This window comes from Aphelocoma coerulescens, chromosome 1 (genome assembly GCF_041296385.1).
Source record: "Aphelocoma coerulescens isolate FSJ_1873_10779 chromosome 1, UR_Acoe_1.0, whole genome shotgun sequence".
Classification (NCBI taxonomy): Eukaryota; Metazoa; Chordata; class Aves; order Passeriformes; family Corvidae; genus Aphelocoma; species Aphelocoma coerulescens.
This window is the reverse complement of record NC_091013.1, coordinates 65780615-65796482: the sequence shown is the minus strand read 5'-3', so window position 1 is coordinate 65796482 and position 15868 is coordinate 65780615. Positions and strand designations below refer to the sequence as shown.

Genomic DNA, 15868 nt, shown 5'->3' with positions numbered 1-15868 from the left:
TAAAGTAGTAGAGTTCAACCTTGTAGATGTAAAAAGAGAATTTTGTCCATGTTTACGTTAATGAGCTGGTTAATCAAGCAGTGGGCAGGAAGACAAGCCTTCTTTACTCTCAGGTGAACCCAAGATACTGAATTTCAGAATGGAGAAGAGACAGCTTCAGGGAGATCTTACTGCAGCCTTCCAGTACCTTAAGGGGGCTTATAAAAAGAAGGGAGAGAGGGTTTTTATACAGGCAGATAGTGACAGGACAAGGGACAATGTTTTTAAACTGAAAGAGAGTAGGTTTAGATTAGATGTCAAGAAGAAATTCTTCACTGAGGAAGTGGTGAGACATAGGCACAGGTTGTCCAGAGAAGTTGTTGATGCCCCATCCCTGGCAGTGCTCAAGCTGATGGGGCTCTGAGCAACCTGATCTAGTGAATGCCCATGGCAGGGATGTTGGAGCCAGAAGATCTTTAAGGTCCCTTCCAACCCAAACCTTTCAATGATTCTGTGAAATGAGTACTGCTAAGCAAAGTGGTTGAGAACAGTGAAGCTATTGCATCTATGTCCTGTATATATTCATGGTGTGAAATCTGCTAATTTCTTCTACCTGTGTTTCATCTTTAGCATGTTTGATATTTTCATAGATGGCTGATGGGGAGTGCTGGTGTTTGCTGTATACTGCTGGTCTTCGCTGGTACTTTTTTGTCAGGGAGTTATTTGCCCCAACTCAAAAGGAACATGATAGTGGCAGTGAAGGTCAGTAGCAAGGTTAGGACATAGAAAGTATTTTAAAAGGCTAATTTTAGTTAGTGTGGGTGATCTTGCTGGAACTGCCAGCAGTCATCCAGTCCTGTTCTCCTTTGAATTGCATTCTGATGGTACATGTCTTTTCTACGGATTGTTAAATGAACCTAGGGAGATTGCCTTCAGTAGGCTAGAATTCTTTTTCATTCTTCTGGTCTCTCTTAGCTAAGAGGTGTAGCAGCATTGTCAGGAATGCGTTCTGAGTGCCCAGTATCTTTAAGGAACTGAGATGCTCATGGGCTGGTTTGCAGCGTTTTGGCTATAGATCCTAAGGAGTCTCAGTACCACTGTACTACTTTGTCTTCTCTTTCCACAAGCCTGATCGGTCTTGTTGCATTGAGCTCAGTCATCTTCTGATTTTAGCCAGAGAACTTGTATAGGTTATATATTAAGCTTGTGAATGTGATTATATGGGAGCATGAGATTGTCTAACCTGGATTTACTGCTGCCTGTGGTCTGCACATATAAACACGTGGAGAATCATTTCAGTGAAAACATCTGGAGAATCATTCTAGTGAAACTCCATGGGAAAGTCAATATTTTGTACCTTTGCGATACTTCTTGTGGTTTGTGACATAGCTTTTTGTAAGGTGTATAATCAAAAAAAAAAGGAAAAAGGGAACAAACCAACCAAACAAAAAAACCCAACCCAAGCAAAACATCACAAAAAACATGTGCATCCTCATAGGAAAAATTGAGTTATAAATTATGCACAGTTTTCCATGTCTTTTGATGAATAACTGCACCTTTTACTTAGAAACAGCTGATTCCAAAACAGAATACTACTTTCTTGACATACAAATGATTTGGGTTTTTTTTTATTTACAGACTATGAGAAGACACAGAAATGAAGTTACAATTGAATTGCGGAAGGTGAGTCTGCTTTTGTTTATCAGTTGTGTTACTTTGCTAACAGTGGTCTGGTGTCTTAACTAAATATTTTTCCATAAGCTTTGCTTTATAGCCCCAAACTTACATAGAAAAGGTGTAAACTTGTTAAATACTAACTGTGGGTTCTAATTTAGTTTTCTTCTCCAATTTGCAAAGCTCAGTACAAAAGAGCAGTACTACTTTACTCCAGTGTATCACTTGAAAATAATCTATTTTCAGTTTCTATACCAGTTATTATAGTGGAGCTGTCAGCTGTTCAAATGTTTAAAATCTCTGAATGGAAAAAGGGAGAGTTTTTGCATTTAGAGAGGTTGTTCTTTTATTTTGTTTTCTGAAAATTATTGCTTCCATGCTGTAAAGGGAGTTAATTTGGGTGTCAGATTTTGGCTATATTGGGTAAATGCCAGTATGGCTGGGAAGATCTCAAGTATGAGAGCTGATCTTGTTTACTGCTCTGCCTAATTAGAGCATTTGTTACACCCTTGTCATTCATAACTCTTCCAACAGCCTTTCTAGGCACCTCAAAGACTTGCTCCTAAAGGATATTTTACAAGCTAAGAGAAGGGGAAAACTTCTGTCTGCCTTTGGGTACCTTCAGTGTATTTGAGGACTTCATACTGGCTCCTTTAGCTTTATCCTGTTGAGACACCTTCAGTTCTTCACCCTTTTCTTGAACATTCTCTTTCCTAGATTTGACTTGTTGCTGCTTCTCAGATCCAAATTGCCTGTATTTTCCTGGAAGTGTGGAAATCTGAAAGGATGCAGGCTGCAGCTGAGGTTTAAATGGAACAGTGAAAAACAGCTCTTACACAGTATTCCTCTTTATATTGAGTATGTTGTTGACAGGCACACAGTCTGTGATCCGTTATATCCTTTGTACACTTCTTAGAGTGCCACAAAGCAAATGTAGTTGTTTGTTTTGTTTGCATGGTTAAATAAATGCAGATTTTAATTTTTTTTACAATTGACTTCTGAATTACGTTTGCTTTTTCCAGGCTTTCCCATTCTGTTCCCCAGTATGTTTCAGGGCCTCTCCATCTTGGAATAACCTGTATTTTCTATTACTTTCATTAATGACCTCATAAGTGTTTGGTTTGAATATTCTGGGTATAGACCAAGCTCCTTTTGATCTCCCATTTGATGCTTATATCCAGTTTGCCAGTTGAATCCTTGACAGTTTGAGTGGTGCTTGCTTAGGAGTGCACACCCACCGAATTCCATCAATTTTTTTTTTTTCATTATTTCCAAACTGAGAAGACAAAATCCTTGCTGGAATCAAAGTGAAGGGTTTGTAAATATAAATTGTGTTGATAGAAATCAGCTTGACTTGTTTTTGAGAAATTTTGTCTGCACTTATCACCTGATTGTGTTGGACCAACCAAAAAATCTTGTGCTAGTATTTTCCTGGGATCCTCTGTTCCTCTTGAAAAAAAGATACTTTGTTTTTTCAGGTCTTGCAGAGAAACTTCTCTATCTCATCATATTATAAAAAGTAAATATTTCTAAGATTCATCCTGAGACTATAATAATTTGTCAAATAATTTAATGCAGATGACTGGAAAATGATCAGCAATGAAAGTTTATGCTGACATGTCAGAGGCCCTGTTTGTTCAGAACTGGTGTAAAACTTGCTGTATAACTGTGAAATCTGTACTGGAAAGAGTCATTCATAGCACTTGGGCAGCCTGTGCCTGCTAGCAAAGCGGAGCTGTAAAAGATGGCTTAACTAATGCAGCATATCCTTATACATCTCGTTAAATTGAGCTGGAATGTGAGTATTCCAGTGCAGTCTTTGGAGAGAGCTTTGCAGTGCAAAGTGAGAGTTTTAATTTTAATTTAATTTCTTAAAATTTCATTTTGTAACAGGTCACAATTTCAAGGCCGGTTTATTACAGAAGCGTGGTGGGGAGCAAGTCAGACACTTAAGGCAAGGGATTGTTCTGTGTGGAAGGAATCCTGCATGTGCCAGTAATATGTGAGTGAAAACGAGAGGAAGCCTATGAGCTGCCGGTGACTTCTCACTGAAAATTGCACACGCAAAGATCAGTTACACGTTTAGAGGAGAAGCCCGAGCACTGGATGTAGGTCAGACTGTAAATGAAGAGCGAACAGCAGCTGCAGCACTCTTAAATGCAGGAAGTAGTGTTCTTCTGGAGTGTTGGTTGAAAATCTTCACTGCAGAGACCAGAAGAAATCTGCTTTAATAATAAATTCATCAGGTGTCAGCTCAGGTGGTGCTGGTGGGCAACTGGTTTGCTGTGGGAACTCTGTGGCAGATGAGATTCTGTAGCATTGCTTCTGGTATGGAATTGAGACTGAAATGTTGAGGGATGAGTTTTATCAAGTTCCAGCAGTGGAAAGGATAAGTTGTAGTATCATTGCTTCAGTCTTTATCTTTACAGTTAACACTGCTACTCTAGCATGAGTATGCCAAATTCAGGAAATTTGCTGGCATGACCTTAGTAATCCACTGGTGCCTCTTCAAAGCAAAGGGATATCTTCATTGCAGCTACCCAGATGCTGCATGTACACCTGGCTTTGAAGAAAAGAGACAAATTGAGTATATTCTTGATCTCACAACAGTTGAAGCACTACATAGTCATGGGTTTGTCTTTTGATTCAATGTGGATATAAATATTAAATGAATGGATCTGATGAAGTTGCTCACATCTCTGTTTAGTAAGATGGAATAAATAAAAAATCACGGCTTTGAACAGTAGTAAACACTTTCTGCATGCATCAGTGTGAGGTGTTTATTCTCTTGAAAGTACAGACATCAAGGTGCATTTGCAACACATTCTGTGTTTCAAGAATGTATTATCTCTATTCACTATCTTCACACCACAACTCCTCTTATTCAGGAAGAAACTATTCTTCTTCCCGTTTATTTCCCAATCATTTATTGTTTGCTTAGGAATTTAATTAACAAAGGTTAACAAAGCTGTCTGATGTGAAAGGGTAGCAGTAGTCTGGCAGATTCCAGGTTGAGGCATGGGTTGGCATCATGAGCCAGTCAGATGACACTCCTGATGGTCAGATGCCCTTGTACTGATTCCATGTTGGCTTTGTGTTCTTTGCATTTTGAGAATGGATCTGCTACATTTCTGGAAAGATAGTCTTGGTCTCTGTTTATGTTGTTTGTACAGCCAACAGGCCTGAGAGCTTAAACAATAGCTATCTCCCTTTCCTGACAGACAAGATAACAGTGTCAGTTTTGGTGATGGAGACTGCATCAGGATTTAGAATATAGAACTTTTCAGTGTAGTGTCTTGGTGAAGTCTGATTGAGAGTGTTTATCACTTGGTTTCAGCATCACAGAAACCTGAAGGCTGCTCTGTTAGTAACAGGAACCCTGGAATTAATTGGCTTAGTCTCAATCTAAAGGGACGTAGGGTGGATGAGCAATGGTTAGGATTCAGTTTAAGGTTCTATATCTAAAGGAATCCTCTAACTCCATTGCTCTGAGAGATCCTTTGATTCTGGGTGCTTGGCTTTCTCTGAGGATGAAGTTTGACTTGGGCCACTAGTGTGCCTAAAGAAAGGTAGTCCTTAGCCAGGTCAATGATACGGTCATTGAGTTAGATGTTACCCTTCAAAGGAAGCCTTAGCACTCCTAACCTCAGCAGAAACACAGGATACTGGCCTGCTAACTGGAATCCTAAGAACTTCCACGATCTCTCACAAGGTTTATTTTTGGCTTTCTTGGCAAACTCAGCTGCCCCTGAGAGCTCATAGACATGAGCTCATGAAAGCTCTAATTGCCAATTAAGTTTGGTGCAAGGCAAAGTAATTATTTGCTAAATAAGTGGTGGATTAAAGAGTCATGGGCATAAGTATTTTTTTACCTCTTTCCCTGGCATACTGTCCTTGTTTCTACTCTGATCTTGCTTAAATGAGATTGCGTATGTCCGTGGTAGCTCCTAAATAAAGTAGTAGAATCCTTGAAGAGGGGAGTGTGTCTTATGTTGCTAGGAGTGCTAGGGTGGGAAAAACCTTTTTCTGATTCTCGGTAAGTCTGAAAATCCTAAAGAAAAAAAATCTTCAGTTTCAGGATAGTAAAACTTGCATCAGTTACATGTCTTTTCCAGTTCAGTGTGTATGTATAGCTTTTAATTCACTGTAAAGAACATATTTTAGTACACAATAGAAGTCTACCAGTTCCAAGAATGACTACAACGACAGGGACACCGAATCACTATTAGTATGTTTGTCTGGAAGTTTCCCTATCAAGTGTTAGTAGCACAAATTCTTGGAAAAGAATTTGCATTTACTTGTCTCAACTGATTCATTTAAAAAAATAACCCTAAGAGGAAAATTACATTCCTAATGGATTCTTTTAGAGGCTTAGTTGAAAAGGGCTCTGAAGAAATTCTTTGGAGGCTTGCTTGAATCCATTTTGGTTGAGACCATGCCGTTCCCTGAATTAAGGGGCCTCAGTCTTTGCAATCCGTGCTTAGGGCTTAGGCCATACACTGGTGTTTACTTATTTTTAGTCAATCTGCTCCTCTTCTGAGACAGATAAGCACTAACCAAACAGGAGCATTGTGATTGCTCGCTGTTGTGACAAAGGGGAATTAGCAGAACTCAAATGTAGAAAAGTTGCCTACCTCTTCTAACTGTGTATCTGTAGCTATGTGCTTTATCTGAAGAAGAATTTTGGAATCTAACTGCCTTTGCATGCAAGTGGCCTTGTATCCATGGGTTGTAGAATCATCAAATTGACCTGTTCACCTTTCCTACAGTTCTACAGGGTTTTTAAAAATCTCTCTAGGCGTTAATGAATTCTAAGACAGTAAGTAGAGCCAACTAATGGTCCTTTCCAAATCATTAAATAAGTTAACTCTTTCCCCAGATTCATATCCAAGAGCTGTTAGTAAAGGCTCACTTAGGCTACATAGCCCACCTAAGAAAACTTTCATTAAAAGGATATTCAGAAGAAGTTTTCAGAGCATCCCTTTAACATGATGAGGTTAGAATGCTAGGCATTTTCTTTTTTTTTTATGATGCACCATGACAGGTATTCTCACCTTCTAAAACCAAAATTGGAGATTGTATAAGTAAAGCCTAGAAGTTCAGCTCAGCCTGTCACAGTGGTAGCTTAAAAGAGATGTCCAGAAAACCTGAATCTACCTCCATCACTGGCTTAATCCTTCAGTCTTTCCTTGGATGTAATTGTAGGGGAAAGAGCTACTTGTTGTCATCTGTGAGTATATGTAATACTGGCTAGCATTAGGAACTCCAGTTCCTGATGTTGAGATGTTCTTGAAGTTCTGCTTTTGGTCCTCAGAAGACTCAAACGTAATTATCTTAAGTTTGTGCCACGAGAACTTTGACTGGCTACTGAGCTCCTAAACTTTCCCCTGACCGGAAGAAACATTTTGTAATGGTATTTGTTACCTGCGGGTGAAGATTTTCTTGTTTATTTCTTTTCCCTTTTAATCTTGAAGCCTCATAACAGTTGACATTCTTCATAGAGCTTTCCTGTATGTCCAGTGCTGAAAAATACATAGAAATTCCTATTTGACACCCTTCACAGTTCCATTAGAGCATCCCATTGGCCATGTCCCATAGTACTAAGTGCAGTGCAGCATAGAGCTTGTTGGATGTTCTCTTTACCCACAAGGAGTCTTCTGTTAATCATGTTTTCGAACATTTGAAACTTGCTTGTATTGGTATTTTTTTTTAATCCTGTGGCCATCTTCCAAGAAGATAAACAAAAGAAGTACCAGGATCTGCAGGACTTGCATAACTTCCTGTTCATGGAGCTTGACCTGTCGATGAAGCAAATGATGGGCATCTGTCATTAAAACTGGATGAGAAAGTGGTATCATTACTGTTATCTATTAATTTGGCATGTTTGCCAATGTCTTCTGTTTGTATGGAAACCTTTGTAGGCTGCTGTAGGGGGATCTCTACCATAACGTTGGCAATGCTTATAACCAGCAGTCAACAGCTGTTTATGAACTTTTATGCTTACTGTACATAGAACACGTGGTTCAGGCAGTGTTGAAGATCACTTTAGAAGGAGACCTGCTGAATTTTGTTTGTGACAAGGTCTTACCCTTCGTCAGAGATTCTAGATGCCTCTGCCTTTGAAAGGGCTATCTCACCAGGCTCTGAACAGGACAGCTGTATCCAGGTACGCTCATTTGTCTTTGTTTTCACCACAGGAGCCTGCAGAAGAGGCTGGTGCTTTGATTTAGGCAAAATCTTTTTGAGTTTGCTACCATATGTCAAAATGCAAGCATTTTAAGGCCACATCAGGCTGCAATTCATCTTCTTTTACCTAATGTAGGAGAGTGATTGGTTTGTCAAATTACTGGAGAGAGGAGTTTAGCTGTCCAGGGATTGGACTCTTTTGCAGATGAACAGAGCTGTTTCAAATAGCCCTAGAAACACGGTTTAGGACTGGAAGGTTTAATGAATGCTTGGCTTTATAAGAAATGCTAATTAGAATAGAAACTTTTAGTACTTCTCAGTAAGTACTAGCCTCTGCCTCAGGCTGCTGTGGAAGCACCTCTGTATTGGTTCTTGACAGTTGTTTTTCAACTCAGCCACCTGCGAACAGTGAGTGTCTACAGCAACATTCTTGCTTCTTCTTTCTTTCCTTGGCTGAGGTAATTTTTTCTGGAGCCCATTGCACCATGTGACTGACAGCCTGAAGACGTTGCCTGCGCTCAGAAACTGCAATGTCAATCTGCCGTCAGTTTTGTCCCATGAAGTTCCTCTCTGTCTCTTAAGGGGGAGGAATATCTTGTCCTTGGAACATGGACTGTTACTTGTACTTAGTTTGGTTAACGTTAACATTGGGATGTGTTCTCTGAGGTACGCTCGTGTTGCCAAAGGAATTGGATAGTTGTGTCTGCAGGTGTAGAAGGCTTAATGGAATAGGAGAGAACCAGGCTCTTGTTCAGCTCAGTGTCTGTTATGGGAAAATCAGGTAAATACATTACAGGTCTTTATGGTGAATCCATCTGTTACTGTGTTCTGCATGATGCAGTTTATCTGCACAGCACTACTTTCTCGGCATTTAACTGCCTGCTCACTTCCATCTTCCTTCTGTCCAGATCCACTTGCTGACAAAATGCCTGTGGTGCATGTCTGTATGGATGTGATCCATGTATACAGCCATTACTGCACGGCTCTGGAGAGGCTGCCACAGCCAGTCTAGGTGGTCTTGTGCACTCTTTGAGGATCTAGTTTCTGTACTTAAAACTTGACTCAAATTAAACTATGCTAAGTCTGTGGGATGTTGTCTTCTGTATTAAAAGGTTGTTCTGGTGCTTGTTTGTTGTTTTAGCATTGTCTTATCTTTAAAAAAAATGTATTGCTTGGGAGGATTTGAAACTTGTTTTAAATTCTTTTAAGATGTCTAAAAGGTAAGCAAGAAATTTTTGGTCCTAGGACTGCTGGGTTTTTTTAACATATAATAAAATATTGGGGACCCTTCAATACATCACTCTATTTAGAGGCTTTTTTATGTATTACAAACAAGGTGTGGTATAATAAAATCTCTTTAGTGAGTACTGTGGTTATCAGATAATTGGAGACTGAAAAGCCTGCCTTTCCCTGCTACCATGCTAGATTTCTTGGTGTTAGAGCTGGCTCTTACTCTTTTTCAACGTTTTGCATCATTAAAGAAAGAAATCTTAATGTGCTTGTTGAAAAAGCAAAACCAAACATAAAAAGATGTTCAGATACACACATACTGCATCATCATCTTCCGTTGCCCCTTCTGTCTTTGTACCTCTAGACATACCAAACAAAATATCAAGTCTAAAATTTAGAAGAGACCATTTCATAATTTTGGTATAATACTTCGAGTACATTTTAAATTTTTAAAAAAGTGTAAACAATTGATGATTTGTTTTGCTTTCTTTTTAAATTACAGTTTTATGTCTTCAAATTTGTTAAATTAGGAATGTTAAAATGAAATGTTAAATGGGTACTTTACCACTGGAAAGATAATTTTATTCTTCTGTAAATCCTTAAAGGAGCTAAGACTGGAGGGTGTCTTGTTTTAAGTCAGAAATTAGGCTAACAGCATGAGTAGGAAATACTGCAAGTGCCAGTGTGCATGGAGCAAGCTGCTTTACACACGAGATGCAAATAAATGTGACCAGGGAGCTTTGAAACAGGTTTAGCTGAAAAATAATCCTACACTGAAAAAGAATTTCTGTTATGTGTGGCTAAATGTTAACGTCATGCAGAGCTTATGAGTATTGTAAATGTCTGTTGGAAAACCAATCCCCAAACTGTAAGTTTTAATTAATTCAAATGTCATGGATTGTTGTAGATCTGTCTGATTAGCAAGCTGCGAGATTCTTACAGCTGAAATACTGCAAATTCTATTTACAGTTACAAATACCTTTTAAAAAAGGAAACCTTATCTCTGTTTACATGTTGAAAGGGTCCATTGTGTATCACCACCCTGTACTAATAAGCATTAAAAGTGGCTTTATTTTTTGTCATTCCTTTACAGAACAAAAGAGATGAACATCTTTTGAAAAAAAGAAACGTTCCTCAGGAGGAAAGCTTAGAAGACTCTGATGTTGATGCTGACTTCAAAGCAGTAAGTTCCTTGATTCTGGAATTATTTTTAAAACTTTGGCGATTTCTCTAAACAATGCATTCTGTTGTCTTGCAAACAAATTTTGAAAGCAAATTTATGAACTAATACACTGTTAAAATAAGTTTGCTTGTATTAAATGTTTAAGAAGGCTATAATTTATCAGCAAAATTACTAATACTTTTTTTTTTCTTTTCAAGCAAAATGTAACACTAGAAGCTATACTGCAGGTATGTTACATTTAACTTTTTTTTTTTTTTTAACTAGAGGGGTGTGTTCTGTGCATTTTAAATTCTTATTGGGTTTTTTAATTATTTTTTCAGAATGCCACAAGTGACAACCCAGTGATCCAGCTGAGTGCTGTCCAAGCTGCAAGGTAAAAAAAAATATATATATATATATACAGAAATGTAATTTATACACATCTTTCATTATGAAAGTTACTTATTTTTGCTTTTAATTTGACAGAAAACTCCTATCCAGTGACAGAAATCCACCTATTGATGACTTAATAAAATCTGGAATTTTACCAATTCTGGTAAAATGCCTAGAAAGGGATGATAAGTAAGTATTCTTTTAAAAATGTTCACTGTTACTGGAAATATGCACCACTCCCCCCCCCCCAAAAAAAAAAAAATCATTATTTGAAATGAAGCTGTGGATTTCAGCACCATATAATCTGACACAGTGGATCATATTCTGTGATGGTAAATCACAAGTTCTCCAGGAGTATTTTTTTCTGCCACTGAAATGTCATTTAATTTTTTAGAGCTTGTTTGAGCATATCCAGCTAATGGAGAGAGAAAACCTTACTAAATTTCTCACTGGTTTTCAATACTTCAGTGTTTTACCAGCTGTTTTTAAGAAACCTGCCGCAGACTTGTTGTGTGTATTTGCATGAAGGCAGAGAACATGCCTGGTCTTTTCCAGAATACATTTGTCTTTTTCATTAAGATGATTAGCTTAAGTTTCTGGTTTCTTCTCACTGCAAGGTGTGTTTCCTTCTGGCTCTCTGCTGCTCTCTTATGTGATGGTAGAACATGGTGAGCATGCTCTCTGAGTCTTTGTTAGAAAACAAGAGCTTCAGTAAAGAAGGTAGAGGACACTGAGCATGTAGTTGCAAGAATTTAATGATGTGTAAGAAACAAAACATGCCATATTCAACAAAGCATGAGCCCCTGATTCAAATAGATGGGGATTAACACAATTGAGCTAAATATTTTAGCCTGTCTTTGATCTTGACATAAATGTATTTATAATATTTCCATTTTCAGTGTTATTTCTGTAGCTATGAGAGCTAGGAACTTCAAAAATACGGTTTGGTATTTTTGGTATATTTTGATGGCTGCAAAAATACGAGTTCTGAGTAGGGGGGTTTTTTCTAGCTTGTTTAACAAAACAGTTGCTTAGAAGGCAGCTGACAATAATGTTCAAATCAGGAAAGCATTTTAAAATTGGGTCATGAATGTCTGCTATCGAAGTAGATGGCTCAGTGCTTTGAAAATTCCTTTAATTTGAATTTTCTGGTAGTTTTTATATGATTTACCTTTGTAAATGTTTAGTAAGTCTTTCAAATTTGAGCTCAACATTTTTAAGCAGTCCTTTTAATCATGATTGCTATATAATATTTAATAGAGTTAAACTCTGAAAAGATTTTGCATAACAAATCATTAAAGCTGTTGTTCATGTTATACTTGAAATCTTATCACAAGAGAAAGAAAAAAGGGACTAACATAAAACTTGAATTTTAATGCACTTGGTCCTAAAATTTCAAGGTTTGTAGGTAGCTGCTGACAGGTACGATTTGTTTTTACCTCCTGTTTAATTCTTTTGCAATCTCATCCTCAATAAAACCTCAAATTGCTTTGGAAATTAATACACAAAAAAGTTTAAAAGAAGCAGGTACTCTGGCTATATATTAAGCATGACTGATAAAGACACAAAGAACAGGGACATGAAAGTCACCTAACAGTAAATATTCTCTGTTCTTCCTAAATCCAGACACTTGCTGTTGTGCTAATGACCATGGGCTGCAAACTGTTTTGTAGCTTGTAGAACTCTTAACCTTCAGTATTTGCTTGAACAGCAGTTTTCATGCAAACTGTTTTACTAAACTGCTGTTGGCATAGACAATGGTTGACAGACATCTTGGAAGAGACATCCTCCCAGCTTTCATGACACTTGTAACTAATTTTATCTCTATTTAATAAGTAAGGTGTGTTGCTGTCTTTTCATACTGATTCTAGATTTTTCCCCTGTCTGTGATGGAGTAGAAAAATGTCTGTATCCAGGTATACGAGCTTGCGCTTGATCTGGAATGTAATGTTGGAAGAATTGAGTTTAATTCATTGTTTGGATTTTTTTGTTGTTGTTGTTACTAATATTAATTCAGAGTGATGGATGGTTTACAAAAGGTCACAGAATGCAAAATTTCTTTTTTCTTACAGCTTTTCCCCTGAAATGTCCAGGCTTAGATGTTGGGGTTTTTAAAATTTTAGCCCAGTGGTACTGCCTAAATGTAGAGTATTTCAGATGGATACAGCTAGTAATACTGAAATGAGCCATAAAATAGTCTTCAGATCATGTTTCAACTTACTAGTGTAAAATTATTTCATTACAGTCCTTCATTACAATTTGAAGCTGCATGGGCATTGACTAACATAGCATCAGGCACTTCTGCACAGACTCAAGCTGTTGTACAGTCGAGTAAGTATTACAACTTCAGTTTTCTTGGGGAGGAGGCAGTGGATATTGTGGGAAATACAAAGGGAAGTATTTGGATAATGAATGCCATTTTTTATCAATACCATTAAAGTAATAAATACATGTTTGTCCTAAAGATTTAGCAAAGACTACTGAAGCATTTCTACATTTGCTCTCAAACATTAATCTGGTTGTCACTACCAATTAATATTGAGGCACCCAGACAGGATTTTCCCATAAAGAGGATAGAGAATGATAGGTGATACAATAACTATGACGAAAGTCTTAGTCCTTTCTCATTCTTGGTTTGATTTCTGAAATCGTGTACCATTAATTGCTCTGTGGCTAACACTTAAGTTAGGAATTAATTCTTTCTACCTCAAAGGTATGTTCATAAATCTTATTAAAGTTGTTAAATACATACAGTTATGTAAGGTTGCACATTTAAATACATTGTTAAGAAAATGACCATCCTTTCCTTTGTATGATTAGTATCTACTGTTTGTAGATACACAAGTTTGTTGTGCTGCTTTCATTTCTTGTTTAACCAGACAGTGAGAAAGGAAAGAAACTCTGAAGTTAATTGAAGATAAATTAGGCAAATACATTTTTCAGGATTATATCTATAGCTTTGATGGATCAGCATACTTATCTTTAAAAAATCACCTTTAAGCTAAATACAGTATGTTGTCATTAAACAGTAGATAAGGAAATATATAATAAACTGTCTTTATTTACTCATACTCCGATTTTTATATGGGAAAATGGTGACTTAGTTATTTGACTTTTTTTAAAGTGTATGAACCTGCTTATCAAATGAAAATGCTGGTTTGTATGTTTCCATGGCTAATAAAATAATTCCTTGATTATTAGATTCTGTATAGTTAAGGTATTTGAACAATGAAATTATTATTATTATTATTATTATTATTATTATTATCCAAAATAAACTTTGGTTAAAATGATCTTACCAAAATGAGCTTTGGATAAAAATCCAAAAGCTTTAAAAAAAAAAAAAATCAGTATCTTGAATTTGTTTCAAAAATTCCTGATGTGATTTGGGCGCCTCTGTTTTTAGATTGCTTTTCTGGTGTCTAAGTACCTTTGAAAATCTACTCCCAAGTTTTTTCTTCCTTCTCAACTTGTTCATTGGTTAGTCATTGTTTTCTTTCTTTTTTGTGTCCCACAATGTTATCCTGTTTGAATGAATCTAACAGAACGGATGTTTATAGTATTTGCTTTGCAGGAAAAAATCCGGAAAAAATCTCAAAGTAAAAATTAAAAGTAGAATAAAAGTATGTACAGCACAACTAAAAGCATTGTTGTTACCTGAACAATTACTAGAAGTTCAAGTTGGGACACATCTCCCAAAATCTGTTTAGTTAATGCTTGAAAAGAAGAAAATGTACTAAAATGACTTCAGAGAATCAAAAAGCATTTCACTCATGAAGAGAAAATGGATGAAGTTTAGTCTAAAAATCTTGCTGCTTTGCTTGGGAGATGACTACGGGAAAACAGTCTCCCAGGTCTTCTCCCTTTAGATAAGGAATGGTTTGAGGAAACAAAGCAATAGACCCTTGCAGCTACAGAAGAGGCTGGTGCAGCCTTAATACAAAAGAAAGCAGCCTCCTGCAGTCAGGAGGGACAGATGGTACTTGGAAGGCCCAGCAAAAGAGGAGAAGTACTATATGCACAGAATAGCTCTTGGCAGGAGCCAGTTTGGAGCAGGAGTAATTAATCTTTTGAGAGTGGTAGGTCAGATAACCTCAACTCATGCTCTCTCAGGTTGTCCTCCTGCTTGAGTGCTATTATGAAATAACTTCATTCCTGGTTTTGACAGCATACCAGGATTGCAATCTAGTATAAACTACATAGTTGACCCTCTTCTCTGAAATATGTTGAATGCATATATGGCTGAATTGTAATCTCAATCTCAATTGCTGAGAAGGAAGCTAAAATATTCCACTTGAGCTAATGGAAGTGGGATGATTATTACAAGACTGAGTGTTCTTAGGCAACAGTGTGTTGCTGTCCCTGCTAGCTTGTCAGTTATAGGCAATGGCTGAATCACTCCTCTGGGGTGGGGAAGGAATTTCAGGTTGTTTTTATTCTTCATCACTCTGTATTTTTCAGGAACACACATCAGAGTTTTTTGCCTTATTATCACGCTACATTGTCAACACAATATTGATTCACAGTTGCTCACAAACTGTGTTGCACTCTTTAAAAATTTCTGAAGCTATTTCTGCAAGAAAAATTACTCTCTAACAATATATAAATTGATCTAGCTTATTCAGGCTATAGGATGAGTGTGATCATATACAGATATAAAAAAGTGCTGCAAGAATTACTGTCTTTCAAACAGTATGGGTTGTCTGAAGGAAAACAGTGCATGGGAATAATAGTGGGATGGTTTCTTAGCTCTATCAAATATATTTAATTCCACAGAGAATGATATCTAAAATTAGTACCACTTCCTTAATTTGGTATGTTGCCGGCATTATATAAGAGCAAATTAAAACGTGTCTTGGGACTGGCAGATGGACGTAAATCTTCACTGCATATGGAAACTAACTATAGCCACCTCTTGGGAGGAAGCTATTTTCTTAAAGTTGAGATATGAAGCACGTTTGCACAAGTAGGCATGTCATTCTGCTTGGTATGTGTTGTGATCCTGGATAACTGGAAAATCTGAATTACCAGGACGTGAAACCTCACACCTGCATACTTGAGGGTCTGCCTACCACTTTGAGAAATATGAGAAAATGTATAAATGTGGGGAGCATTGTTGTTTAATAATTCTATTCTCAAGTCTATTTTTCCCTTCTCTAGATAAATATAGAAATGTTTAACTGAGGTTTTGTGCACGCTTCATAATAAAAACATGTATGAGGCATGGTGGAGAATGTGTTCTGT

General features: G+C 37.2%; 1 protein-coding gene across 2 annotated transcripts in view; it reads left to right on the top strand.

The window, feature by feature from the left end:
• The window catches only part of KPNA3 (karyopherin subunit alpha 3), a 49372-nt gene that overhangs the window by 19445 nt on the left and 14059 nt on the right, over positions 1–15868 (top strand). For both annotated transcript variants that reach the window (XM_069011033.1, XM_069011026.1), the window contains exons 2-7: positions 1618–1662; positions 10163–10252; positions 10450–10479; positions 10573–10625; positions 10718–10813; positions 12870–12955. In XM_069011033.1, coding sequence (XP_068867134.1) covers positions 1618–1662; positions 10163–10252; positions 10450–10479; positions 10573–10625; positions 10718–10813; positions 12870–12955 — 400 coding nt within the window. The remainder of the gene's footprint in view (positions 1–1617; positions 1663–10162; positions 10253–10449; positions 10480–10572; positions 10626–10717; positions 10814–12869; positions 12956–15868) is intronic.